This window comes from Echeneis naucrates, chromosome 19 (assembly GCF_900963305.1).
Source record: "Echeneis naucrates chromosome 19, fEcheNa1.1, whole genome shotgun sequence".
Lineage (NCBI taxonomy): Eukaryota > Metazoa > Chordata > Actinopteri > Carangiformes > Echeneidae > Echeneis > Echeneis naucrates.
Genome location: NC_042529.1, coordinates 9,199,693 through 9,220,295, shown reverse-complemented (window position 1 = coordinate 9,220,295; position 20,603 = coordinate 9,199,693). Strand labels below are relative to the sequence as shown.

Here is a 20,603-nt window from a genome sequence, read left to right as displayed (position 1 = left end):
CAGCTAGGAATCTTAAACAAACTGACACACCATTGAGGTTACTTTTTTTAATTTATTTTGAGTTTGTTTCAATGATTTTAAGCAATTTTAATGTTTCTGAAAAAGCATCTCATGACTGTTAATCAGTTATTCATTCAAGCTGTTATGGAGATTGGTTCACATTGGATCGCATTGACATTCATACATTTTAAGTCTCAATAGTAGAAATATGTTCAATTATGACACTTTATTGATATGTTTCTATTTTTTTCTTCAAAATATAAAAAGATAGATCAGGAACATTCCATTGAAATATACTTTTTACAGTTCTTGATGAGTTGTTCTTTGTGTTCCAACATTTCAAAAATAAAATCCAACATAACTCACAACCAGATGCTCCAATGACCACCACTTCTCCCCATTCACTCTCCTACTAAGACCGCAGTACAATGGACTAGTACCTAAGTCTGTTTTATACAGTATGATGGCATGTAAAATAAACATACATATTTTATCTTTGGAATGCTTACATGAATGCATGATGTTAGTTAGTAATATTAAATGCATGTATATCGGCATGATTTCTTTGTGGTGAGTATCACGTTATTTCTAATTAAAATAAGATATTAACTATATTAGAAAAATCTATTTAGTATGATAACATTTCCTTTAAAACAACTCTGAATTCTTATCACTTTGTAAAACAAAATATTTTTTAGATTAGTGTGATTGCTAAGTCACTCTATGGAAAGCCATAAAGTCACTACACATGTGGTTGCAATCATCTGGACTGATGACAGCACATCTGTGTCTCAGGGAGCATACAGTAAGTGTCAATCAGTGGCATTCGTGGTGCAGATTGCATACAATGTCCTCAAGTGAAGAAACAAAAAGACATCTTAAACAGAAACAAGCACATAAAGAAAATACATAGGATCTCTTTAAGGATGTGGCAGCCAAGGGCCACGTAACATCTCTGAAACACCTGGAGAGGACATGTCATAATATTGTCACTTAACATAGTCGCTGTTAGGTTAATAGTGGCACCTACTTACCACATAAAGCATTTTTGTTCTTTTGGTTATGTGAGTGTTACACAGGAAATCTCTTAACATTTCATAACAGATTGCAAAGTTTAGAAAAGTAAAACAGACTTAGCACTCTCAACATTGTAACTCATTCTGTTCAACATGACTAAATCAAATGGCAGTATTATGCAATAGAAAAGGAAAGACATCTTTTTCAGACTGGCATTGGCAGAGCAGTCACAATGTAGAGAATGAAGAAATGGCTGAAATAACAGTGATAAAGAATGAAAAAAAAAAAAGACAATACTTAGCCATAAAAGCACAAACAGCTAGGTGAAGCACAAAGTTTTTGCCAGTGTGCACACCATTGCTGGAAGTTTACCTCTGAAATATTCATAAGCATCTCTGTGACCGTCACAGCCATAGTTGCTTAATGCCTTCCAAAATGGGAACTCAAATCTGGAGTGTTAAAAACAAAATCCCATGGTACATTTTTGCAAACAGATTAAAGTAAGTTCTAGACCCTGTAAAACCAACGCAGACTCAACAGAATAGTCGAATAGTCTCTGTGGTCTACATCACACCGTTGAGTCTCATACACTGGTGAGCCTCCAACTGCAATGTATCAGGAATGGGCGGAGGACCATTCAGCTGCCTGAGCTGAGCCCTGAACCAGCAGGGCCTGAAACTCACTTGGAATACCAAAGCAAGGATGAGGTGCTTGTAGAGCACTCAACAATGAGATGTGAATTTTTTTTCCTTTTTTTTTTCTAGCAAGACTCTTTTATATATATGTTTATATAGATATCTCCCCTTGGTGGACACCGCTGTCTCTCATCTTTTCTTTTTAGATGTATTCTTTCGTTCTTGCAACACTAAGTGGTACTTCACTGACATCATTTTGGAAGCTCTGGGTCTCTTTGATTGGTGCTCACATGAACGTTTTGTGTGCTGTAATGAGCTGCCAAATAGCCAGCTGGATCATGGTAACCCCATGGGTGACGATGGATGCAAAGACCTGACCATCTAAAATAAGAAAAAAAAAAACAAAAAAACAAAAAAACGAGCTACTTTACACACTCATGCTGACAATGTGAGTGTGAGTAGTTTTCAGTTGCCTCTGGGAGGAAGACGTTTCTGCTCTACGACACGGCACAGTGTTCATAGTAACCGGGACTGGAATCATGACAAACAATGATAGGAGGTCAAGGGGATATGTCAAGACTCTGTTCCCCTTCGAGAGATTATCAAGTCATAATGCATGCGTTTTTTTACACATCACTGTGAGGTGTTCACATTATCGTTGTCTATATACTAGAATTTATTATGTTAGAAAGGAAATAGCAAAACACCTAAATCCACACACGCCATCAACACACCTGAGTCCTTTAAACTACACGCAAACTTTGGAATGGCAGTTCCATGCAAAACCTGAAATCTCTCGACTGTTCGCCAATACCTTATGGAAACTCTCATAGTCTGTTATTGATTTTTATTGAATAGCCTGCCTTGTACTCCCATTTCTCTGCTTAGGACTAGTGGAACAAAAACTGCCCATCCCAGCTAAATCCTGCCATAGGACATCCAAGGCCTTTATGAATCTCTGTAACATTGAGGCATAGCAGATACTCTTGAGGTTCTCCGTTTGCCCTGCTACAATCACGTGACAACTCTTGTATTATTGCCAAAGGAAAAAAAAAAAAGAAAAGAAAAAAAAAGCAAACTATGAATACTGATCAAGCAGTCAAAAGTTGTGGTGTGGAGAGCTGTTGTTTTCGAAACTGCTGCTGTTGCTGCTGCTGCTACAAGAAGGAAGGAAAAGAAAGTTTGTGAAGTGTTACGTTCTTTTGCCCAAATGCACAAAAAGTCTCGAAGGATAACGGTCGATACAATGGTTAAAAAATATACTGCGTGATGCAAAAAGACTGGAATGAAGAATGTAGGGCAGTAGTAGCAGAGAGATTTCATTAAACAAAACATAGTTCAGGGTGTACTTTGCAAACATACATGTTTCAATATTCACATTTTTTTACTTTTCAAAACAAAATATAGCTCTTCTCTTTCATTAGAATCTTTTTTTAAAACATTAATTGCATATAACATTTTTTTTAATTCATTTTATATATACTTTTTTTTGTTTCTCTAGCACCCTTGTCTTCAACTAAGGGCTTGCAGAAAAGACAGTCATGCAAGTATTCATGCTGGTAAACAAAGATACAAAAATGCATTTTCTTTTTTTTTTTTCCATTCGTTTTTCTCAGTGTCCATCCGTTGTCCTTTGTCCCCGTGTCCTTATAGGCAAGAGTCTTTCACTGCTCGCCATATTTAGAAAAAAAAAAAATCTTCCCACTGCATGTGGGGAAAACACGTTCGGCCAACCCTCGTGACAAAATATTTGCTTTTCATCTTTTTCCAGAACTTTGACTCCATTTCATGATGCCAAATTTTCTATTCACATTTGCATCTGATGTTTTTTTTTTTGTTTTTTTTTTTCCTTCCATTCTGGACCTTTTCTTTCCAGACGCTTTCTCCGAAGCCATGGATAGTTTTGTTTATCAAAATATAGATTTGATCTATTTGTACACTTCCGCACTTGCTCTAGTCTTGGTCCATTTCTTCTCATTTTCCCCTTTGCTTAATGACTCCACTGACGGGCCATTCTTATTTTGACATCGACTTGCCAGTGAAGCAGTCGTTGGCAGCAAGAGGGACACAAGAGATGGGGCAGTATGCATCTGGGATTTCTTGTGCCTAATTGGCAGTGTCGGTGTTTGTGTTACTGGGAACATTTATCTCATTGGTCCCTTTTAAAATGATAGTGCGCAACTTTCAGCTAATGAACAGTTGTACATGATGTAAAAAGTGCCTTTTGTGGCAGTGGTGTCCTTTTTGTTGTGATTTAGGCCAGCAAATATCCTCTGATATTAAAGAAAGACACTGATGCTGTCTCTTGGATTTGTGTCTCCTTGAGTCAGTCTTTTTGCTTCCCGAGAGTGAGCACTGTCAGTCACACATGGGAAAAATACGTGTAACATTTAAATGTGCATATAGCAATGGATGCTAGTGGCAGTTAAAGGACGAAGTTCTTTTTAGAGGAATGACTTTGCACTAGACAGACAATGGCCAGTATGAGGGCGAGCACAAACCTCATCCTAAATGGAACATTTCTCCTAATCTACAATACATTACAGAAGGTCGTTCAGCAAGAACATGCTACAGGACCTTTGGTATCCCACATGGATTTTCACGCTTGCCCATGTGAGTACATGAGAGATAAAGATCAGCTTTTTTCTCTTTCCTTTTGATAAAAACCTTAGATGAGTCTGAATGTACAGTATATGCAATACTGGATCTGTCTGAGCTAATGCTACATGTGCTTTTTGTGTTGATTTCGATTATCTCAGTACTCATGAGGAGGGCAGTGTTTGAGTCTGATAGACGTTGATGGAAGACATTGGTTTAGTGGAAAAACACGCTATACAAGTGCTAGACTCGAATGAAGGTCTGTAGTATGGGTGTCATGGCTCTGTTTGGACTTGTAATTACCTTTTATTTGGGGGTGTGGGGGGGGTCAAGCATTAAAGATGAAGACCAGTTCTTTGTCTCTCATGTACTTACTGTTTTGTTTTTTTTATTCTGCTTCCCCAGAAAGGAACCCAAGAGGAAAATGACATCTAAAAGATCCCTTGTATGCATAAGTTCCTCTCTTTCGAAATGTTGATGGACTAAGTCAAGTTATTCGCCGCCAACAAATGCTACAATATGTTAGCAGAGATGCTACATTGTTCATTCAGTCCTTTGTGAAGACAGGTGTTCGTTGTTTTTTTTTTTGTTTGTTTGTTTTGTTTTGTTTGTTTGTGTTTTTCGGAAACTTGAAGTTGCGCAGTTGTTCAGCACTGTCGATGGTGCTGAGTTGGTCATCATACAAGATGGCGAGTATAGTGTTGTCAAAGAGATGTCATCTGGAATGTGTAATCAGGAGTCCTTTTCTCTCCCAAAGTGTGTCAGTGCAATGCTCAGTCAGTTTGCCGAAAAAAGAGGGGAAAAAAGAAAAAGGTCAGTCAGACAACTTGTCAAAGGTATGGTCGGAGTTCCACGAGGCTGCTTTGGTAAAAACATGAGGAGCAGACCAAATGATTTTTTAAATTCATGATTAACCTCTGGTCTCTCTCTTGTCACCCCAAAGATCTCCTTTAAACTGTCCATCCGTGTCACACCTGTCGCTTATGTGGCTCCCGCCGCAAATTTGTGTTTACCGGTTACTGACTCCTCATTAGAGAGAAGGCGAATGCTAGAAACTTAACACTGTGAAGACAAGAATAGAGAGCCATTAATATTAAGTTCACAGGAAATAGACATTATTTGTACAAAATAATCACATTCACTGCAATTGACACTTGTAACCACACAAGAAAACACGTGTTTGTAGATTGATTTATAGAAGCGCTCGACTAATATAAAGCAATCTTGGTCATAAATCGATGATTCTTGTTTTCATATTTGGAATTTGCCAATTACATAGATTTTCCATGAGACAGTTTCATAGTGTTACTGATAATATGTACAATAAGGAAGTAATCGGGGATTACCATTACCTGTAAACTGCTGGTTAACTGTGCATGTCAGAATGAAGTGCACAAATTTAAATTGTAATGACAACTCTAGTACATCGACAAAAACAGTCTATTTCCAACATACAGACAGAATACATTGGCACATAAGAAATGATGACATTAGAACTCGAGGCTGACAATATTAGAAAAAGAAATGACAGACTGAATGAAACAAGCTGCCAGCCAGCTGACCAGCACCGTGCTCTCCACTCTGCCCACCCCCCGACACATACAGCCACCGTCTTCACAGGAGGAGATGTTATAGAGCATGTGCAAGCGAACAAAGTAAGGTGATAACTAATGTGTGTTTGAGTACGTGTGTGTATGCAAACACTTCCATTTAAATGACATGTACACTTCATGGAAAAACACGTCTGACAGATGGACACATACAAACATACTGAGTATTATTAGTGGAAGATTTACATTTAAGTCAGGATATTACTCTTGTTTCTGAAGCAAGCAGCGGATTTGCAAACTTGGCCGACACCATCTCAGGAAGCTTAACCCCCAGAGGTGCATCATGCAAACACACGTGCAAATTCATGAATTTGTCTGTCAACAACAGTAGGTGGGACTTTTTTTTAAGTCTTCGTTAGCCTCCGTTATGGCAAACAGTTCATGAATCACATGTGCTGGCATCATACATTATCTACTGGGAGATTAAACAATTCTGTTCAGGTCTCACCAGCACATATCAACCCACAATGCGAACATCATCCCTCATAACAACAACACTGGCCGTCAGACTTCCCGTCTGCTCTTCGTTTCACCCTCTTCTTCTGTCAATTCCCACTGTATAGTTGTAGTTTTCCCCAGAGAGATGCAGCACAGTTAATACTTTTAAAGGCCAGTTGTACAGAACATGTGATGGACTGTGATGATGAGGAAGAGTCATCATCAGGCTAGTATAAATCACCTCAGTTTCTCACCCATTAGACAGACTTTACACTTCTATTAAAATATTATTTTGATTATGTGCGCAGGACCTCTTCCTGGTGCTAGATGCAAAAATCGGAGTAAATATGTCAGAACCAAATCAGAAACAGTGTTTGCTCTGCCTTCTTCTGTGCTATTATACAAAACTCTAAAGACACTATCCGTTATTGGCTACTAACACACCACCGTTTGTTTGGATATAACCCAAAACATTCTCTTTGTCTTTTTTTGTCCTGGCACCAGCACCAGCCTGAAACGGTGCCAGAGGAGCCTTTGTGTTGTTACACACCACACTGGCATTATAAATCCTAACAGCTTATTCACTGATGCAGGTCAAAGTTACCTTATGCGCATTACTCTTATTACCAAATTACCATGTGACAGAACTAAAAATATGGATTATACCAATGAGACTTCTAACACTCCAAATAAATATCCTTCTGACATTATTTCTATCTTTGTTATATTGCTATGTTACACTCATAGAGGTGTTTGTATCTGTGTGTGTGTTTGGAAGGACTTGCACGTGTCATGTACACTATATTAATATATCAAAGAAACAGTTCAGCACCTTGGTGAACTTTGATCAGAGCACTATTCTACATTAGGTGGCATGTGTGGCACTCATTTAGTGGATAATTCAGGCTAGATTAGCCGAGTGCTTAATGCAGCATGTTATGCACCATAGTACCAGACACGTGGTATAGAACGCATTCCAAAGATTACTAAATCAAGATGCCAAAAGCTGCTGCTAGCACATGTACTGTACATGTGCCCATACATTCATTTTCAAGGTGCAATACCTGCAACTGTTTCAATAATGGCATGAATATACATTCATATTCAGTAGAGCAGAGTAGAATGCGACCCATTCCCAAGCACACAACCCAAAAAAGTTTCCTGTCAAGTATCACCGTAGCTGAATTTATAGAATATAATAATATAATTTATAATATGTATTTAAAAGCAGTTTCAAAATAGCAAGTGGTGCAGTTAGATGAGTTTGGCATTTGCTAATGATGACTCACGGAACTCATTGGAACCAGTTGTTATGAAACCCTCTACTCCCAAAGTGTACACAGATATATGAATTTCATACGACTTTAATGTATTCACATGTGTAGATACAGATATGTACATATTCAATATTACCTACTCTTCTATGAAGCATTGCTTTAAAGGTTTAGCTAGTTAAATCTAGCTAGTTTGCATGAACTCCTAAGCTGACATCAGAGCCTAAAGGGGCCTCATGGAGGCACTTACAACATCTGCCTGTTTTGTTTACTTCAGAATCTCCTACTGTGGTTTGTCTGGGCCACAGCAATGAGAAATGATTTTTGAAAAGCAACAGAACCACAGTTATGACATTCTTCTGATCCATTTGCATACATTACAAAGCAAATATGAGGAAATACAGTAATCTTATAACCATACATGTTCAAATTCAAGCAGTGGTGTGTTATATATGTCATTTCTCTCACTTGTAGCATAAACGTTACACTGCAAATAGATAAGATGGATGGACATTTTTCTTGACTGTTAACACTGAAGGTACACTCTAAATGAAGTGACATAACTGAATAATTGAGTACTTGCAAACTGTAAAATCCACATTATGGAGTCATTCTAAGATTTTACAGTATGCACGTATGTGCTTTCAAGGTTTAATGAGTTCTGTGCACTAAGAGAAGTGATGCTAAGAACAGTTGCATACAAACTGAGGTTTGCTGATGTGGGCTACGATGAGCGTTGAAGATGAAACACAGGCCAATCCATCTGGACTCATGTCATGCTCTCAAAAGCTTTCTCGGCAAGTTCAATAAATTTTAAAATGTACTATCCCAGAGATTCCCTATCTGTACAAGTTCAGGTTGACATTATGCATTAAGGAGCTGCTGCTGTCACAGAAGGAACAAAGTCCTGCATGCTGCTTCACTAAATCATTGTCATTTTCTGACATCATAATAGTTAAATGTACAATATTGTGTAGAAGCACAACTATCAGTAACTCGAGCTGAGAACATGTGCGATGGCCATCAAAAAACTTGTTGCAGTGAGTATATGTTTGTATCTATGTGGAATCAGACACTAACTTTTTACAAACCTCTCAAACTCCAGTCAACAACAAATTCAAGCACATATTCAAAAGTTAGCTTTCATGGTCAGTCAAACTAATACTGCATATCTAAGTCTTGAGAGTTTAGGGGTCTGGAAGCACATTGATTTTTAGAGGAATATAGATTATGACAGTGAGAATACCAGAATCTGACTCTCCCTTTACGCTTCTACAGCACTTACAGTTTTTTCCTTATGAATTCAGTCTGATGGTGATTTTCTGTTTTCTTTTTTCACAAATGTTGTTTCAGACAATCAGCCGTACAGAAAAAGCAATTCTTTACAACAAAATACTCATTACCAGCACAGTGAAAATATAAAATTACAAAACTAAAACAAAAATGGCAGACACAACATCAAAAACCTCTAAAGGACCAGTAAGACAACATTGACTTCAAATAAAACAAGACTGATAGCTCTTGTCATCGTGATATTTTCAACACTTAGAACAGCTAAATCAGAGATATTAAGTAGACCGCTCACTCAGCTTGTGCATTTTTTGAATTAAAAATAGATCTGCATATTTACATAGGTATGTGCACAGCATGTTTTCCAGCATTAAAGTAATATTGCATGTTTACTGCATATGTGAATGCAATTCTGTCTATTATCATTTTAGCTTAACTTGTAGCACAAGAGCTGATGTGACAATGGCAATTAGAGGAAGGCCCTCAGTTACAAATATGAAAGGTATAAATTTACTAAGAGACTGATAATGAATGACTGAGAAAAAAGTCATGTAGTGACCTCTGTCACCTTTTTTCTTTCACATATATACCAACGGCCTGCATTTAGTCCTTATATACATAATAACACTTCTACAGATACATTCAAACCAAAAAATTAAAAACAATGGAAAATATATATTAAAAAAGAAAAAATGCAAGTTGAAATTGAAAAAGAGGCAAAAAGCAAAAACAAAAACAATTTGTCAAAAGAAACTGAATATTCTGGCGTAGGCATCAATTTTGGTTCGTGTTTATAAATCAACTTTAATTATTAGTAAAGTGCTTGTTACGTGTTTTAAGTTTTCCATATTTGCTTTGTATATCGTATCTACTTTATTGTTATAACGTTAACTAGCTGTCTAAATACACCGCATTTAGATTACAATTCTAAACCTTGTAAGCCTGCAAGTACCTTATTTCATTTACATTAGTATTTCCATTAAGGTCCATTCAGTAATTTACAATCATCTAATAGAAAATACAGACAGCTAAATTGTGCTCCTGTTTGAGAAACAAAACACTTGTGAGACTTTTGAGAGTAAAGACATGATTTCTTCCAGTTTCAAGTGCTAAAAACAAAAACAGAGACCAAAAAAGAAAATTCCGGTGTTTTACTAACCACATGCCCTCATGGATGAGGTGTGTGTACAAACAGAAAACAAGCATGGATGGTATACCAAAACTGTCTTACTTTTCAATCTTCCTGCACATAAAATACCATTAAAAAGAGTTGTTGGTGTGATCTATTAGTGAAGGCCAGCAGGATGTAATGAGCTCGCAGCTTCCTCCATCACAATGGGCATAAAAAGAAAAATATTTTATTTTCTTATTTGATTGCTAGATTTGCATGTAATACCACCATGATGAATATTTAGATTTACATCTGATACAAAGCTCTAGATGCCAAACAAAATGATTTAATAGACCTTTAACTGTGAAATGTGAGGAAATTATTAATTACAAAGGACCTTTATATTAATAAAACTATTTTTCAGAAGTTATGAAAGGCCGTGCATTGGAGGTGGCTCTTATGGTACAATATTTGTATTCTTTTCAATTTAGTTTCGTTTTTTTTTTTTTCACATTGCGTTCAGTGATGTCACAATAACTTTAGAAATGGTGTTAATACCTGTAGTGAAACCGAAAGTCTTTTTTTTTTTTCACATTGCGTTCAGTGATGTCACAATAACTTTAGAAATGGTGTTAATACCTGTATTGAAACCGAAAGTCTTTTTTTTTTTTTTTTTTGAGAGAGAGCGAGAGAGAAATACCAAAATGATATCTACACTGTACATACATTAATATTCACAAAAGACAGAAAGTAGAAACCTATTCAACATCAATCTAATCTATAAATGTATTTTTATCTTTGGTTAAATGAACTGAAGCGTCTTCTTTTATGCTCATTTGTCTGGACAGTTGTGTGAGCTCAGTTGTGTTTGGTCCAGAATAAATAAAAATGGATGTCTATCTACACAGTTAGTTTTGAAATGTAACAGTGCACATTTTCATAACTTGTTAAACCCCTGCCCCTATTTTATTTACTAACCAATTAAAATATATATTCCATAATACTTTAATGACTTAAAATGAGTGTTCTTTAAAATTGAAGTATTTGACACCATCAGCTAACCTGACGCATGCATCATAAACCATTGAATTCACAAGACAAGAGATCATTCTTTCTACATTCAAGTTCATTTTATGTTATTGCTTTTGCACGATCTACAATCCAAATGGAGGATCGGTGCGATCAGTCCATAGCTAGTCCACTACATCTTTTGTTACCAATCATAACCATCATTTCTGCTACAAAATGGAGGGTATGGGTGAACGGCAGCGGCGCAGCGGCCCCGGGGCCTCGTATGTTTCAAAGGGTGGGCTAGTAATAGGAGCAAGCCGCAGTGATGACCCAGCCATTCCAGATATGTTATTGAGACTGCGGGATTTCTCATAGCCCGTTGCTTTACGGAAATGATTTTAATCAGAGATGGATAGATTTTTTATATGTATTATTGTTTTGGTATCAAAAAGAGAAATAACAGTTGCAATGTTTTGTGGATATTGAGAGAAATTTTCCATATCCAGATGATTTGTTGTGAAGTTTACACAAAGTTAAACATAAATATGAGGTTTAAGATGTTATAAGAAGAAATCATTGTAAAAAGATGCACAAAAATAAAGAGTGGAAATTAAGGAAAAGAGATTGAAAATGTTAGCAAAACGTAAAGACATAGAAAGGACAGACAAGGACAGACACAGACAAGACAGACAAGACAAGACAAAACAAGAAAATGCGAGTTATGACATGTCTTTTTTTTTTTTTTCTTCTTCTCAAAAACAGAAAAGCAAAAGTTTGGTAAATATTGAAACTCCTATATTAGGCCCAGTGAATAAAGCACCCAGCATTTTATTTTGTAAAGAGTAATGTGTAATGTTCGGGTGTTTTAGACAACTGTTCAGCCAAAACTATACAGTTTAACAAAAAACACACACAGTAGCAAATACTCAGATATCACTGATTTATGATTGGCCACCTAAAGTTTTCGGTGAAAAGCTTGGCAATACACTACCAATTAAATCACACAGAATTAAAAAATCATAAGCGGCCTATTAAGTGTGTGTTAAGTGCTTTTTGTTCCTGTAAACTTCAGATGGCCAAGAAAAAATATCTGCCCAGCAGCAGTTGAAAACACTTTCTATCCCCTGGTAATCGCATCCTGCCGTGGAAATCAGTTCACATTTTGCTTGCAGTGGGAAATGACACATGATAAGAAACAGTGAGTTACTGACAAAGACCTAGTTATTCGAGCGACTATGAAGAGCTATGCATGGTACTTGCACTGCTGCAGGTACGTTTACAGAAACCAATTTATCTTAGACAACGGAGTGTTGTTGCCATGCGTGTCCTTTCCCACTGTATTTCCAGTGTGTAACAAAGCATGCAAACATAGAATTACCCCTGCACTGTAGGAAGCAGCCACAGAAAAGGTGGTGTTGTACTGACGGAGTGTTGTTGCATCAGGTGAGGTGAAAAACACCATTGGTAGGTAGCAGGTACCTGCCCTAACAATGGCTAACTGACCTGTAATGGGTGGAGCTTCATTGGGAATGTTGTATAAGATGAAATGCGACCTTTAAGGCTCACAAAGTTGGTGATTAAATTGTAGTTTTGCGTATATTTGTATAAAACTCCAACCATCACAAGACAACAGTCAGACAACAAAGAACACCCACGGGTGCAGCATGACACTCTGTGTGCCTTCCTGCTGAAACGGAAATATAAAGCAATACTCTGGTGCGCAGTAGCCAAGCCCACCACTCGAGATTACGCATCATTTGACCCAACCAAGCCCTTTTTTGCTCTGCACTAGCTCAGGCACATTAGTCGGATGGCAACTCAGTGAAATATTGATGATGCATTTTCACTGTGTTTCTTCGGCTGCGTGTCACACAAAGATTTCTGAGAGCCTGTCCAGCCAACCGGCGGCTTCATTCTCAAGTTTGATTTCAGAAGTATTTTGTTCATGCCGCCCAAATGTAACACGACAAACTGTCAAGTTGCATCAAATGGTAGCCACATTTGTGATGTGCGCTGAATAAAAGCTGACAGGCGACAGCAAGGGGGACGCTTATACCAAACCATACTGTTCTATGGAAGACCTACAAAAATATTTTAAAGTCTGTCAGAATGTCCGTCAAAAACGTTTGAGTTATCCTTATGTCATAAATCATTCATCGAAAATAGATCAAGACAATACAAACATTATAAAACAAGAGCCAACTAATCTACTGTGTATTTGTAAAAGCCCAATTAGGGACAAGAGCAGCAAATTAGCAGTAGTTATTAACTCAAGACATCAGTTTCATGCTTTATACAGGAACTATGTTAAACTCTATTGTCCCTATATAATCCCTATTAGAATTGACATATACGATTATTCAGCTGTTATAGTAGCGCTCCAGCCAGCTGATTTTACAATTTAAATTCAGGTTAAATATTAGATGATGGTTTTATTTGCGCTGCCAGATTATTGGAGTTCAGTGAATTATGGGGAGGAGCCTACATATGAACTTACAACAAAAGGTTTTGATTCCTGAGAAAAAAATCAGCGAGAGGCACAGGAGGAAAGAGGGGGAGAAATAAAGGAAAAATAACACCCTGCTTATGTGATAAAGGAAAACAGAAAACTCCATATTTCATATGCAACCAATCTAAGAATACATGAATAAAATGACGGCGGTCATGTTTGCGGCTTTAAATTCTGGCTTCTATGTTGTCCTTTATTTGGCCCCTTCAAGTTTGGAATTAGTGGATTTGAAACGCTTGTCAGGTGGGACATGAGTAAAAGATAGAAGGTGAGTTTCCAATGTTCTGTTATATGAAGGTGAAAGTGATGAAAAACAATGTAGAGCAGACCGTAACATGGTTCTGATGATGTTTCAGAGATATTCAGTGCAGTATGATTAGTTAACTAAAAATATTTCCTTTAAATTTCCTTCTCCTGATGTTTGGAAGAATTAAGTTATCATGTCTCAGCCACTGCAGTCTGTCACAGTCTGCTAGCTTCCTCCTCTCTGAGCTAACTTCTGTATTTACAACATTAACAAGGATTTTGTGCTTTGGGATTATTTGATTATCAGGGGAAACTGTAAAATGTGGCTGTCACTGCATCCAGTGATGTAATAATTCCAGCCTAAAGTCACACTTAATTTACACTAAAGAGGGAGTGCATACCTACCTAGAGTCAGACTTTAGTTACACTTGCACTGCAGTGGCGGCCTGGGGATGGGATGGAAAATGAGTGTTAATCACAGGAGGAGGAGGAGGTCATGGAGTGGGAAGACAGAGAAGAACAGGGAAAGGAAAACTGCAAATATTCTGCCCAGACTATTGACCAAGGAAATAATCATGGAACATAAAACAGACTTAACCAAAAGAATATAAAAGAATCAAATGAAATACGGAATCATACTATATGTATGAAAAAGGCAGAGAACTACTTGGCCTCCTCTATCTTCTTCACATATGTCGCACAGTTTTGTGAGTGCGCACTTGTTATGGATGCACAGGAATTGCTGACTCATCAGATGCTATTCTCGGCGTGGTTAAAACGCGTATCGTTCTTGCATGGGATCAATTGCCTGTTAAAGATATGGTTGATCTCCTGTTACCCATGATTACATGTATTGATCTCCTGGTGGCCCTTACTGTAGCCACAATGTGTCCACACAGAACATTCTTTTGGGTAAACTAAATGGCATGCAACTGTAGCCTTCTTCCTCTCATTACCTGCATGTAGGTCATACAGACTTATATGTGTCAGCAGCTATCATTACAGCCTGACTCCATTTCATATCTTACACCTATGCTTGTCATGCATTTACATAAATGTTTATCAGTCGTGCATGCATACATACACACATGAATCCTATTTTTATTTGGTAAAAATCTGGCTCAGACAAAAGAATATCTGCAGTATTTCGAGATGAGGCAAGATGGTAACAAACAATGTATTGCTACTCAGGTTACAGCATGCATGACAATGTAGAACAAATTTTACATGTGAGTTTAGACTAAAAGAGAACAAAGACACACAGGACAACACTGATAAGTGCTACCACATACAGTAAGACAGTTTTTTTTACACATTCGCCCTTCCTTTTTACAAGGAAGTTCTCTGGAGTTAAATTTAATGTTGGTATATTACACTTGGTGGTAGCTTGCCAGACTGAGCCACAGACTGTGATATAAAAATAGTTTACAGCAGAAATTGGATGTGATGAGTAATTTTTCATGAAAACAGATGCCTGGAGGATATATAGTGTGTTTTCTTTTCTTTTTTTTAAATCTTAATTAATATCATCATAATACATAAGGTGGGTTGATAAGATGATGAGGTGTGAACACACCTGACTAAATACAAAATATTGTTTATGAAAATGGCATATTTGTGAGTGTTGAAAACATAGAATCTCATTTACGTTGGGTCAAATAGACATTGACATCGTGACTTCAGATTAATTTGGTATTGATCTTTTTTTCGTAAAATAATTCCTTGAGAATGTCCTGAAGTGAGATTAGCGTCATTTCTACAGAAACTAATTTCAATTCACTAAATTGTTGGCAGTTTAATTTATCGTTCCAATTCAGAGAAGACGGATAGAAAATGATCGCACAACTGAAAGGAGAACACAGGAAGAACACAGAGAAGTCAAAACACCGAACAACAAAACACAGTTACAAAACCCAAGAACATGACTAGAAAAATTACAACAGATCATACAAAAATCTAAAATGAATATAACTTAAATCACTGCACAGAATACACCACAAAATACTTAATGAAAGATGTACACCATGTAAGAAACAAAGGACACAAATAAGCACAAGACCCAAGAAATACAAAATAGAAAACAATAGTAGATGGACAGTGAGAAAGGCAGAGAGGGAAGAGGGGGGAAAGACAGAGGAGGAAAGACAGTGCCAACAAGGCTGAGATCCTTGAAGAAGGTCTAGAGGAGTGATTGGAAGAAGGCAATCAAAGGGGTGATTGACCGTTTGACCTTAGCGAGCCATGCATATTGCATTGGGAGCGTAGGAAGTCAAACGGCCAACAATCAGAGAGAAGAAACAGAAAAGCTCATAAAAGAAGTTGGCAAAGACATCTTATGCTTGTATCTACGAAATAAATCACAACTGAAGCACACAAGAATGAGTCTCAGCATGAGAATCCCTCTTTAAAGACGAGAAGGAGATTGTGAGTGGAGGAGGAAGGAGATTATTGGTGGAGAAAAGTGAAACAGAAATAATTTACTGAACTTTCTATATGTGGCCATCTTTTTATTGAACGCACTGTGCGAGAGATGGCAACGCTGTGGATGGGTCATTCGTCTGCAAGGCAGTAGACACAGATCAGATTTCACTTCAACAGGAGGACAAAGAAGGAGGGGCTGTTTATGAATCACAACATCACATCTTAAATGTGTCTCTTATTATATTTAACTTCTGATGTAAGAAGCCAAACGTTTTTAGCGAGGGGGCTTTGTACTGAGTCCAGTGCTCATTTTCTTTCATAGACTCCTAATTTACTTTAAAGAGGGATTTTTGTAGCATTTAAAATGCAGTTTATACATAAGAACGATTGAAACCGATGCAATTTCAACAACTTCTAAGGGCTTGGACAGCTCAAGGCTTGCTTACCTTTGACAGTATGTAGCCACTTTTCAATCAAATCTGTCACAGTGTCTGTCTGTATGTCTGTCTGGTCAGGTCAGTAAGTATGTGAGTGCAGGTCTCCACAGTGCAAATACAAAAGGTCCTGAATTTAAGACTACACTAGGCACTGAAAGCACAGTTACATGGTCTAGGGGAGGGGTCGGCAACCTTCAGCATTAAAAGAGCCTTTTGGCCGCGATTCCCACCAAATAGAACCCACCTGGAGCAGCAAAGCCTGTTTTACTGCTATAATGAGGATACCACCGTATATATTATTCCATTACACTTAGGCAATGTATATAAGAACTATGAAACAAAAGAACTAGATTCTAGTCTTCTCAGAAACTTTTTTTTCGGGGGTTGTATCCATGGTTAGCTTAATGGGGGTCAAGAGCTCAAAATAAGTCACCATCCTGTCGGCAAAATATTAAAAAGCGTTTTATCTCAATGTTACAAGATCACTAAAATCTCCAGAATCATGACTATTACATAGAGAGAATAGCGGAACAGAATAAAATTTTTTGAAATTAAATAGCCATTATTTATGTGCATTATTTGCTCAAGCCACAGGGAGCCACGGCAAAGGGATGAAAGAGCTGTGAGTTGCCGACCCCTGGTCTAGGGAATAGTATTTCAGATCCATTACACGCACTAAAATGTTCTAACCAAAAATGCAAAATCTGATTTCGAAGTCAAGCAGCTTTGTTTGCAAAGCTGAGGTAGGGAGTGACAATGGTTTTAAGTTGTTTGCTTGTTTCCAGCGTGGCATGTTTCAAAAGGTACTATCCCTTGACCTCAAAGGCTCCCATGACCCCACTGACCTTGGACCTTGGAAAGGTGATTGTCAAACAACACTGCTCTGAGCGTCACAAATATGTGAAGCTATCAAGGGGCAACCAAAAAATTTCACAGGTCAGGCATATGTACATGTAAATATGGACATCCATCTTTGAGTCTGAAATGAATTCCAACACAGAAGAATGTATGCCATTGCCTGTGCTGTTCAGTTAAAACATGAAGTGTTTGTCACTTTAGCCTATGCATGATGTACATGTACATATAATATTCTGTATATTAAAAAAATGTCGGCAAAACTACTCCGGACTTGCAGTGTTTGCTTTTGTTTGCCAAGGTGGAGGTCCACGGGGGAGGGAGCAACACCAATAAACACAGTAAAAGGGAAAAGCAAAATTAAGCCACACACGACAACACAAACACAACAGTCAGACGGCTTTGAGAGGACAGAGACACAGTGTATAACACGTAAGAATGAAAAAGCCCACATACACACGCGTGATATGACACAACCTGAAGAGAGAGACAACAACAACACAGAGGCACATCAGACAACAACGTGACCCACTGTTCCCGTTCAATCTTCTTCAGTGTATGTTTTATTAGTTATCGACACAGGGCACGACAACTGGGTTACTTTCACTTGAACTCCTGGGTGTATCTGCACACGTGCACATGGACACGCTGTTGCACTCAAGACTCTGTGTATGTTTTAAGCTTTCCACATAGAAACAAACACACAAGTATACAAACATTTGTGCAAATTAATCATTGTTGATGTATATCACAGAGCAATCCCATTTTCTTTCCATTTTTTCTTTTTACATCTTATACATTGTTTATGGAAATTGTTGCTGAGTTTACAAACTAGTTTGTATGCAGGTAGAATATTGGTTTGTCGTTATTGGAAAAAATACCTCAGAAATCAGATGATGAGCCTTAAAATGCCACTTGCCATCCAAACCTTCATATTCAGATTTACACACTATCTAACCTTAGCTCAGCTGTTTGTGCCAATCTTTTACTGTGATGTTTAAAATTGTCAGCACACTTTCAGACACAGAGAAGACTCTTCACAGGTGACACTTCAAACTCCACTGAACATGTAAACACAACACTGTGGAGATGGTGGTGTGTATCTGTCATCTGAAGACATGCATAGTGTGTGCAGCTGCATTTGTGTTAGAGTGAATGTTGTGCTGGTGTGGTGTAATTTGTGCAACTGCAAAACATGCCATGTCATGGAGAGCCAGATCAGAAAATTCTGCATGTTTTCAGTCAAAAGTTGACTCCTTTATTTTGAAATTTTGTTAGTGTTACCTCTGGTCTATGGTTTGATCCAGGATGAGGTGGAGTTTGCATTGAGGTCCTGCTGTAACAGAGACCCTTCCATCTTATACCAATCCTCAGTCAGAGGGGAGTCTGGGCTGGGTGCCAGGGCTGCTGCCTCTAGTTTGTTGTCAACAGGGGGTTGTCGAAAGTTTGGAAGGAGTGTGAGGGAGTGTTTGGGTGCAGGTTGGCGACAGTGGTGGTGGATTGTAGTAATAAATGAATTAAGGCATAAGGTTATCATGAGCATGAAGGTAATGTACATGGGGTTTAAAGAAAAGGGGATGGGGGAGTTACAAAGTGGCACATAAGGAAAGAGGGGGAACATGAGGGCATGAGTTTTAAGATGGAGGCAGAGGGGGGAAATTGTCAGGTGGGGAAATGTGGGGCAGGTTAAAGGTGATGGAGGCAGGGGTTAACAGGGGCGTAAGGGGAGGAGGAAAGGAGGCGGGGGCGGAGGGGGCAGAGGGGTAGGGCGGCAGGAGAAATTTAGAGGACATTGTGAAGCAGGAGAGAGAGAGAAACGGAGAGGGAGAAACAGAAGTGACGAGAAGTAAATTAATGCATGGTCCACTGTCTGAGTCCAGAAGACAGAGAAAGACAGATTGTTCATGGGCATGAAGAATGACATCATGGGACACACAACAAACTTCACAGACACCATGGAAAAATGAAAGACGTGACTGAGGGAGTTTGAAGAGAAAGAAAAAGCAGAGAAGTAGAGGGACAGAAACTCTTGTCTGACAGAAGAAATAAAATATGATACCAAGCAGTGATGGAACATAAACGTGAAGAGGTGGAAACAAAGAGAGCAGAGCAGAAGAGCGGATTGTATGTGCATGTCTTGTGCTTGTTTGACTGTATATTTGTGCATGTTTTGCTACTTGCTGTGGCTGAAGGCTGTTACGGGTAGCCGAGGCTTCCAAAGCCAGTTTTATGTGTGCTCTCCCATCCAACCCGCCTTTCCTAAATGTATGAATCTTTGAATGTGTGTTCTTATCTGCGCCACATGCACACTTGAGATATACAGTGTGTATGCTTACAGCACGATGCCTGGCATCTCTCTGTGTGGATGTGTTTGCGTGAGATGTGCGTGTTTTTGTATCTGTCTCCTGGTGTGAAACGTACCTTTCCGCACATTCCCATCTGTGGCGCGGAATTCCCTAGTGTTGAGCAGGAAGCAGGCTCGGTCCTGCTGGTAGCGTTCACGGGTAGGTCCACGCCCGATCGGGCTCCTCTCGTCTGGACTCAGCACCTGGTCAATGGTGGGGCAGTCCTCATTAGCCAGAGCTGCTGAGGCTGCGTCACCGTTTTGCTTGGAATCTAAAGGGGATTAAGAGGGAGGAGGTTTACTGAGACATTGCAATGCAGTATGTCGTTAAGCTTTCAAGATTGTGATGATGAGACTGTAAAGCAGTCGTAGAATCTATTTTCACTATTAAAACTTTTTTAAACCTTACAAAAAAAAAAATAATAATAAAAAAAAAATTAAAAATCACAACCTACGAGAAACCTTTGCAGACTGGAAAACAGCCAAGTCAGAGAGGATGTAGTGAAAGCACTGATAAAACCATTATTTTCTGTCTGATGACTTGGGCAGTAAAGTAATGCATTAAAGGTGCATTACGTGACTGACGCCTGATGTTGCAGCATGTAAAGAGCAAACAAGGAGCCAATTTACCGCCCTTCCTGATTTTTACTGCTTAGGCCAGAGAAATATATCTGCAGTCAGCCCAAATTGAGACACACTAAGCAGTTTTAATAGATAATTGAATTTATTCTGCTTCCATAGTGTTTGTTCTTCACTGACAGATGGGCGCCTTAAGGCGAGCGTGGACCTACCAGTTGATCATAAATT

The 20,603-nt window shown here is 38.4% G+C and overlaps 1 protein-coding gene across 4 annotated transcripts in view; it reads right to left on the bottom strand.

Annotated features, from left to right (window-relative positions):
- Nucleotides 1–32: 32 nt before the first annotated feature.
- Nucleotides 33–20,603, bottom strand: part of LOC115059712 (potassium voltage-gated channel subfamily C member 1-like) — a 45,896-nt gene continuing 25,325 nt past the window's right edge. The window contains exons 4-6 of one of the 4 annotated variants that reach the window (XM_029527362.1): nucleotides 19,874–20,068; nucleotides 18,737–18,865; nucleotides 33–5,312 (exon numbers count right to left, since the gene is read on the bottom strand). In XM_029527362.1, coding sequence (XP_029383222.1) covers nucleotides 18,744–18,865; nucleotides 19,874–20,068 — 317 coding nt within the window. In that variant the 3' untranslated portion in view covers nucleotides 33–5,312; nucleotides 18,737–18,743. Of the gene's footprint in view, nucleotides 5,313–10,623; nucleotides 11,367–17,908; nucleotides 17,930–18,736; nucleotides 18,866–19,873; nucleotides 20,069–20,603 lie in introns of those variants that run through there. The other 3 variants (XM_029527363.1, XM_029527361.1, XM_029527364.1) reach the window with 3 other exon arrangements.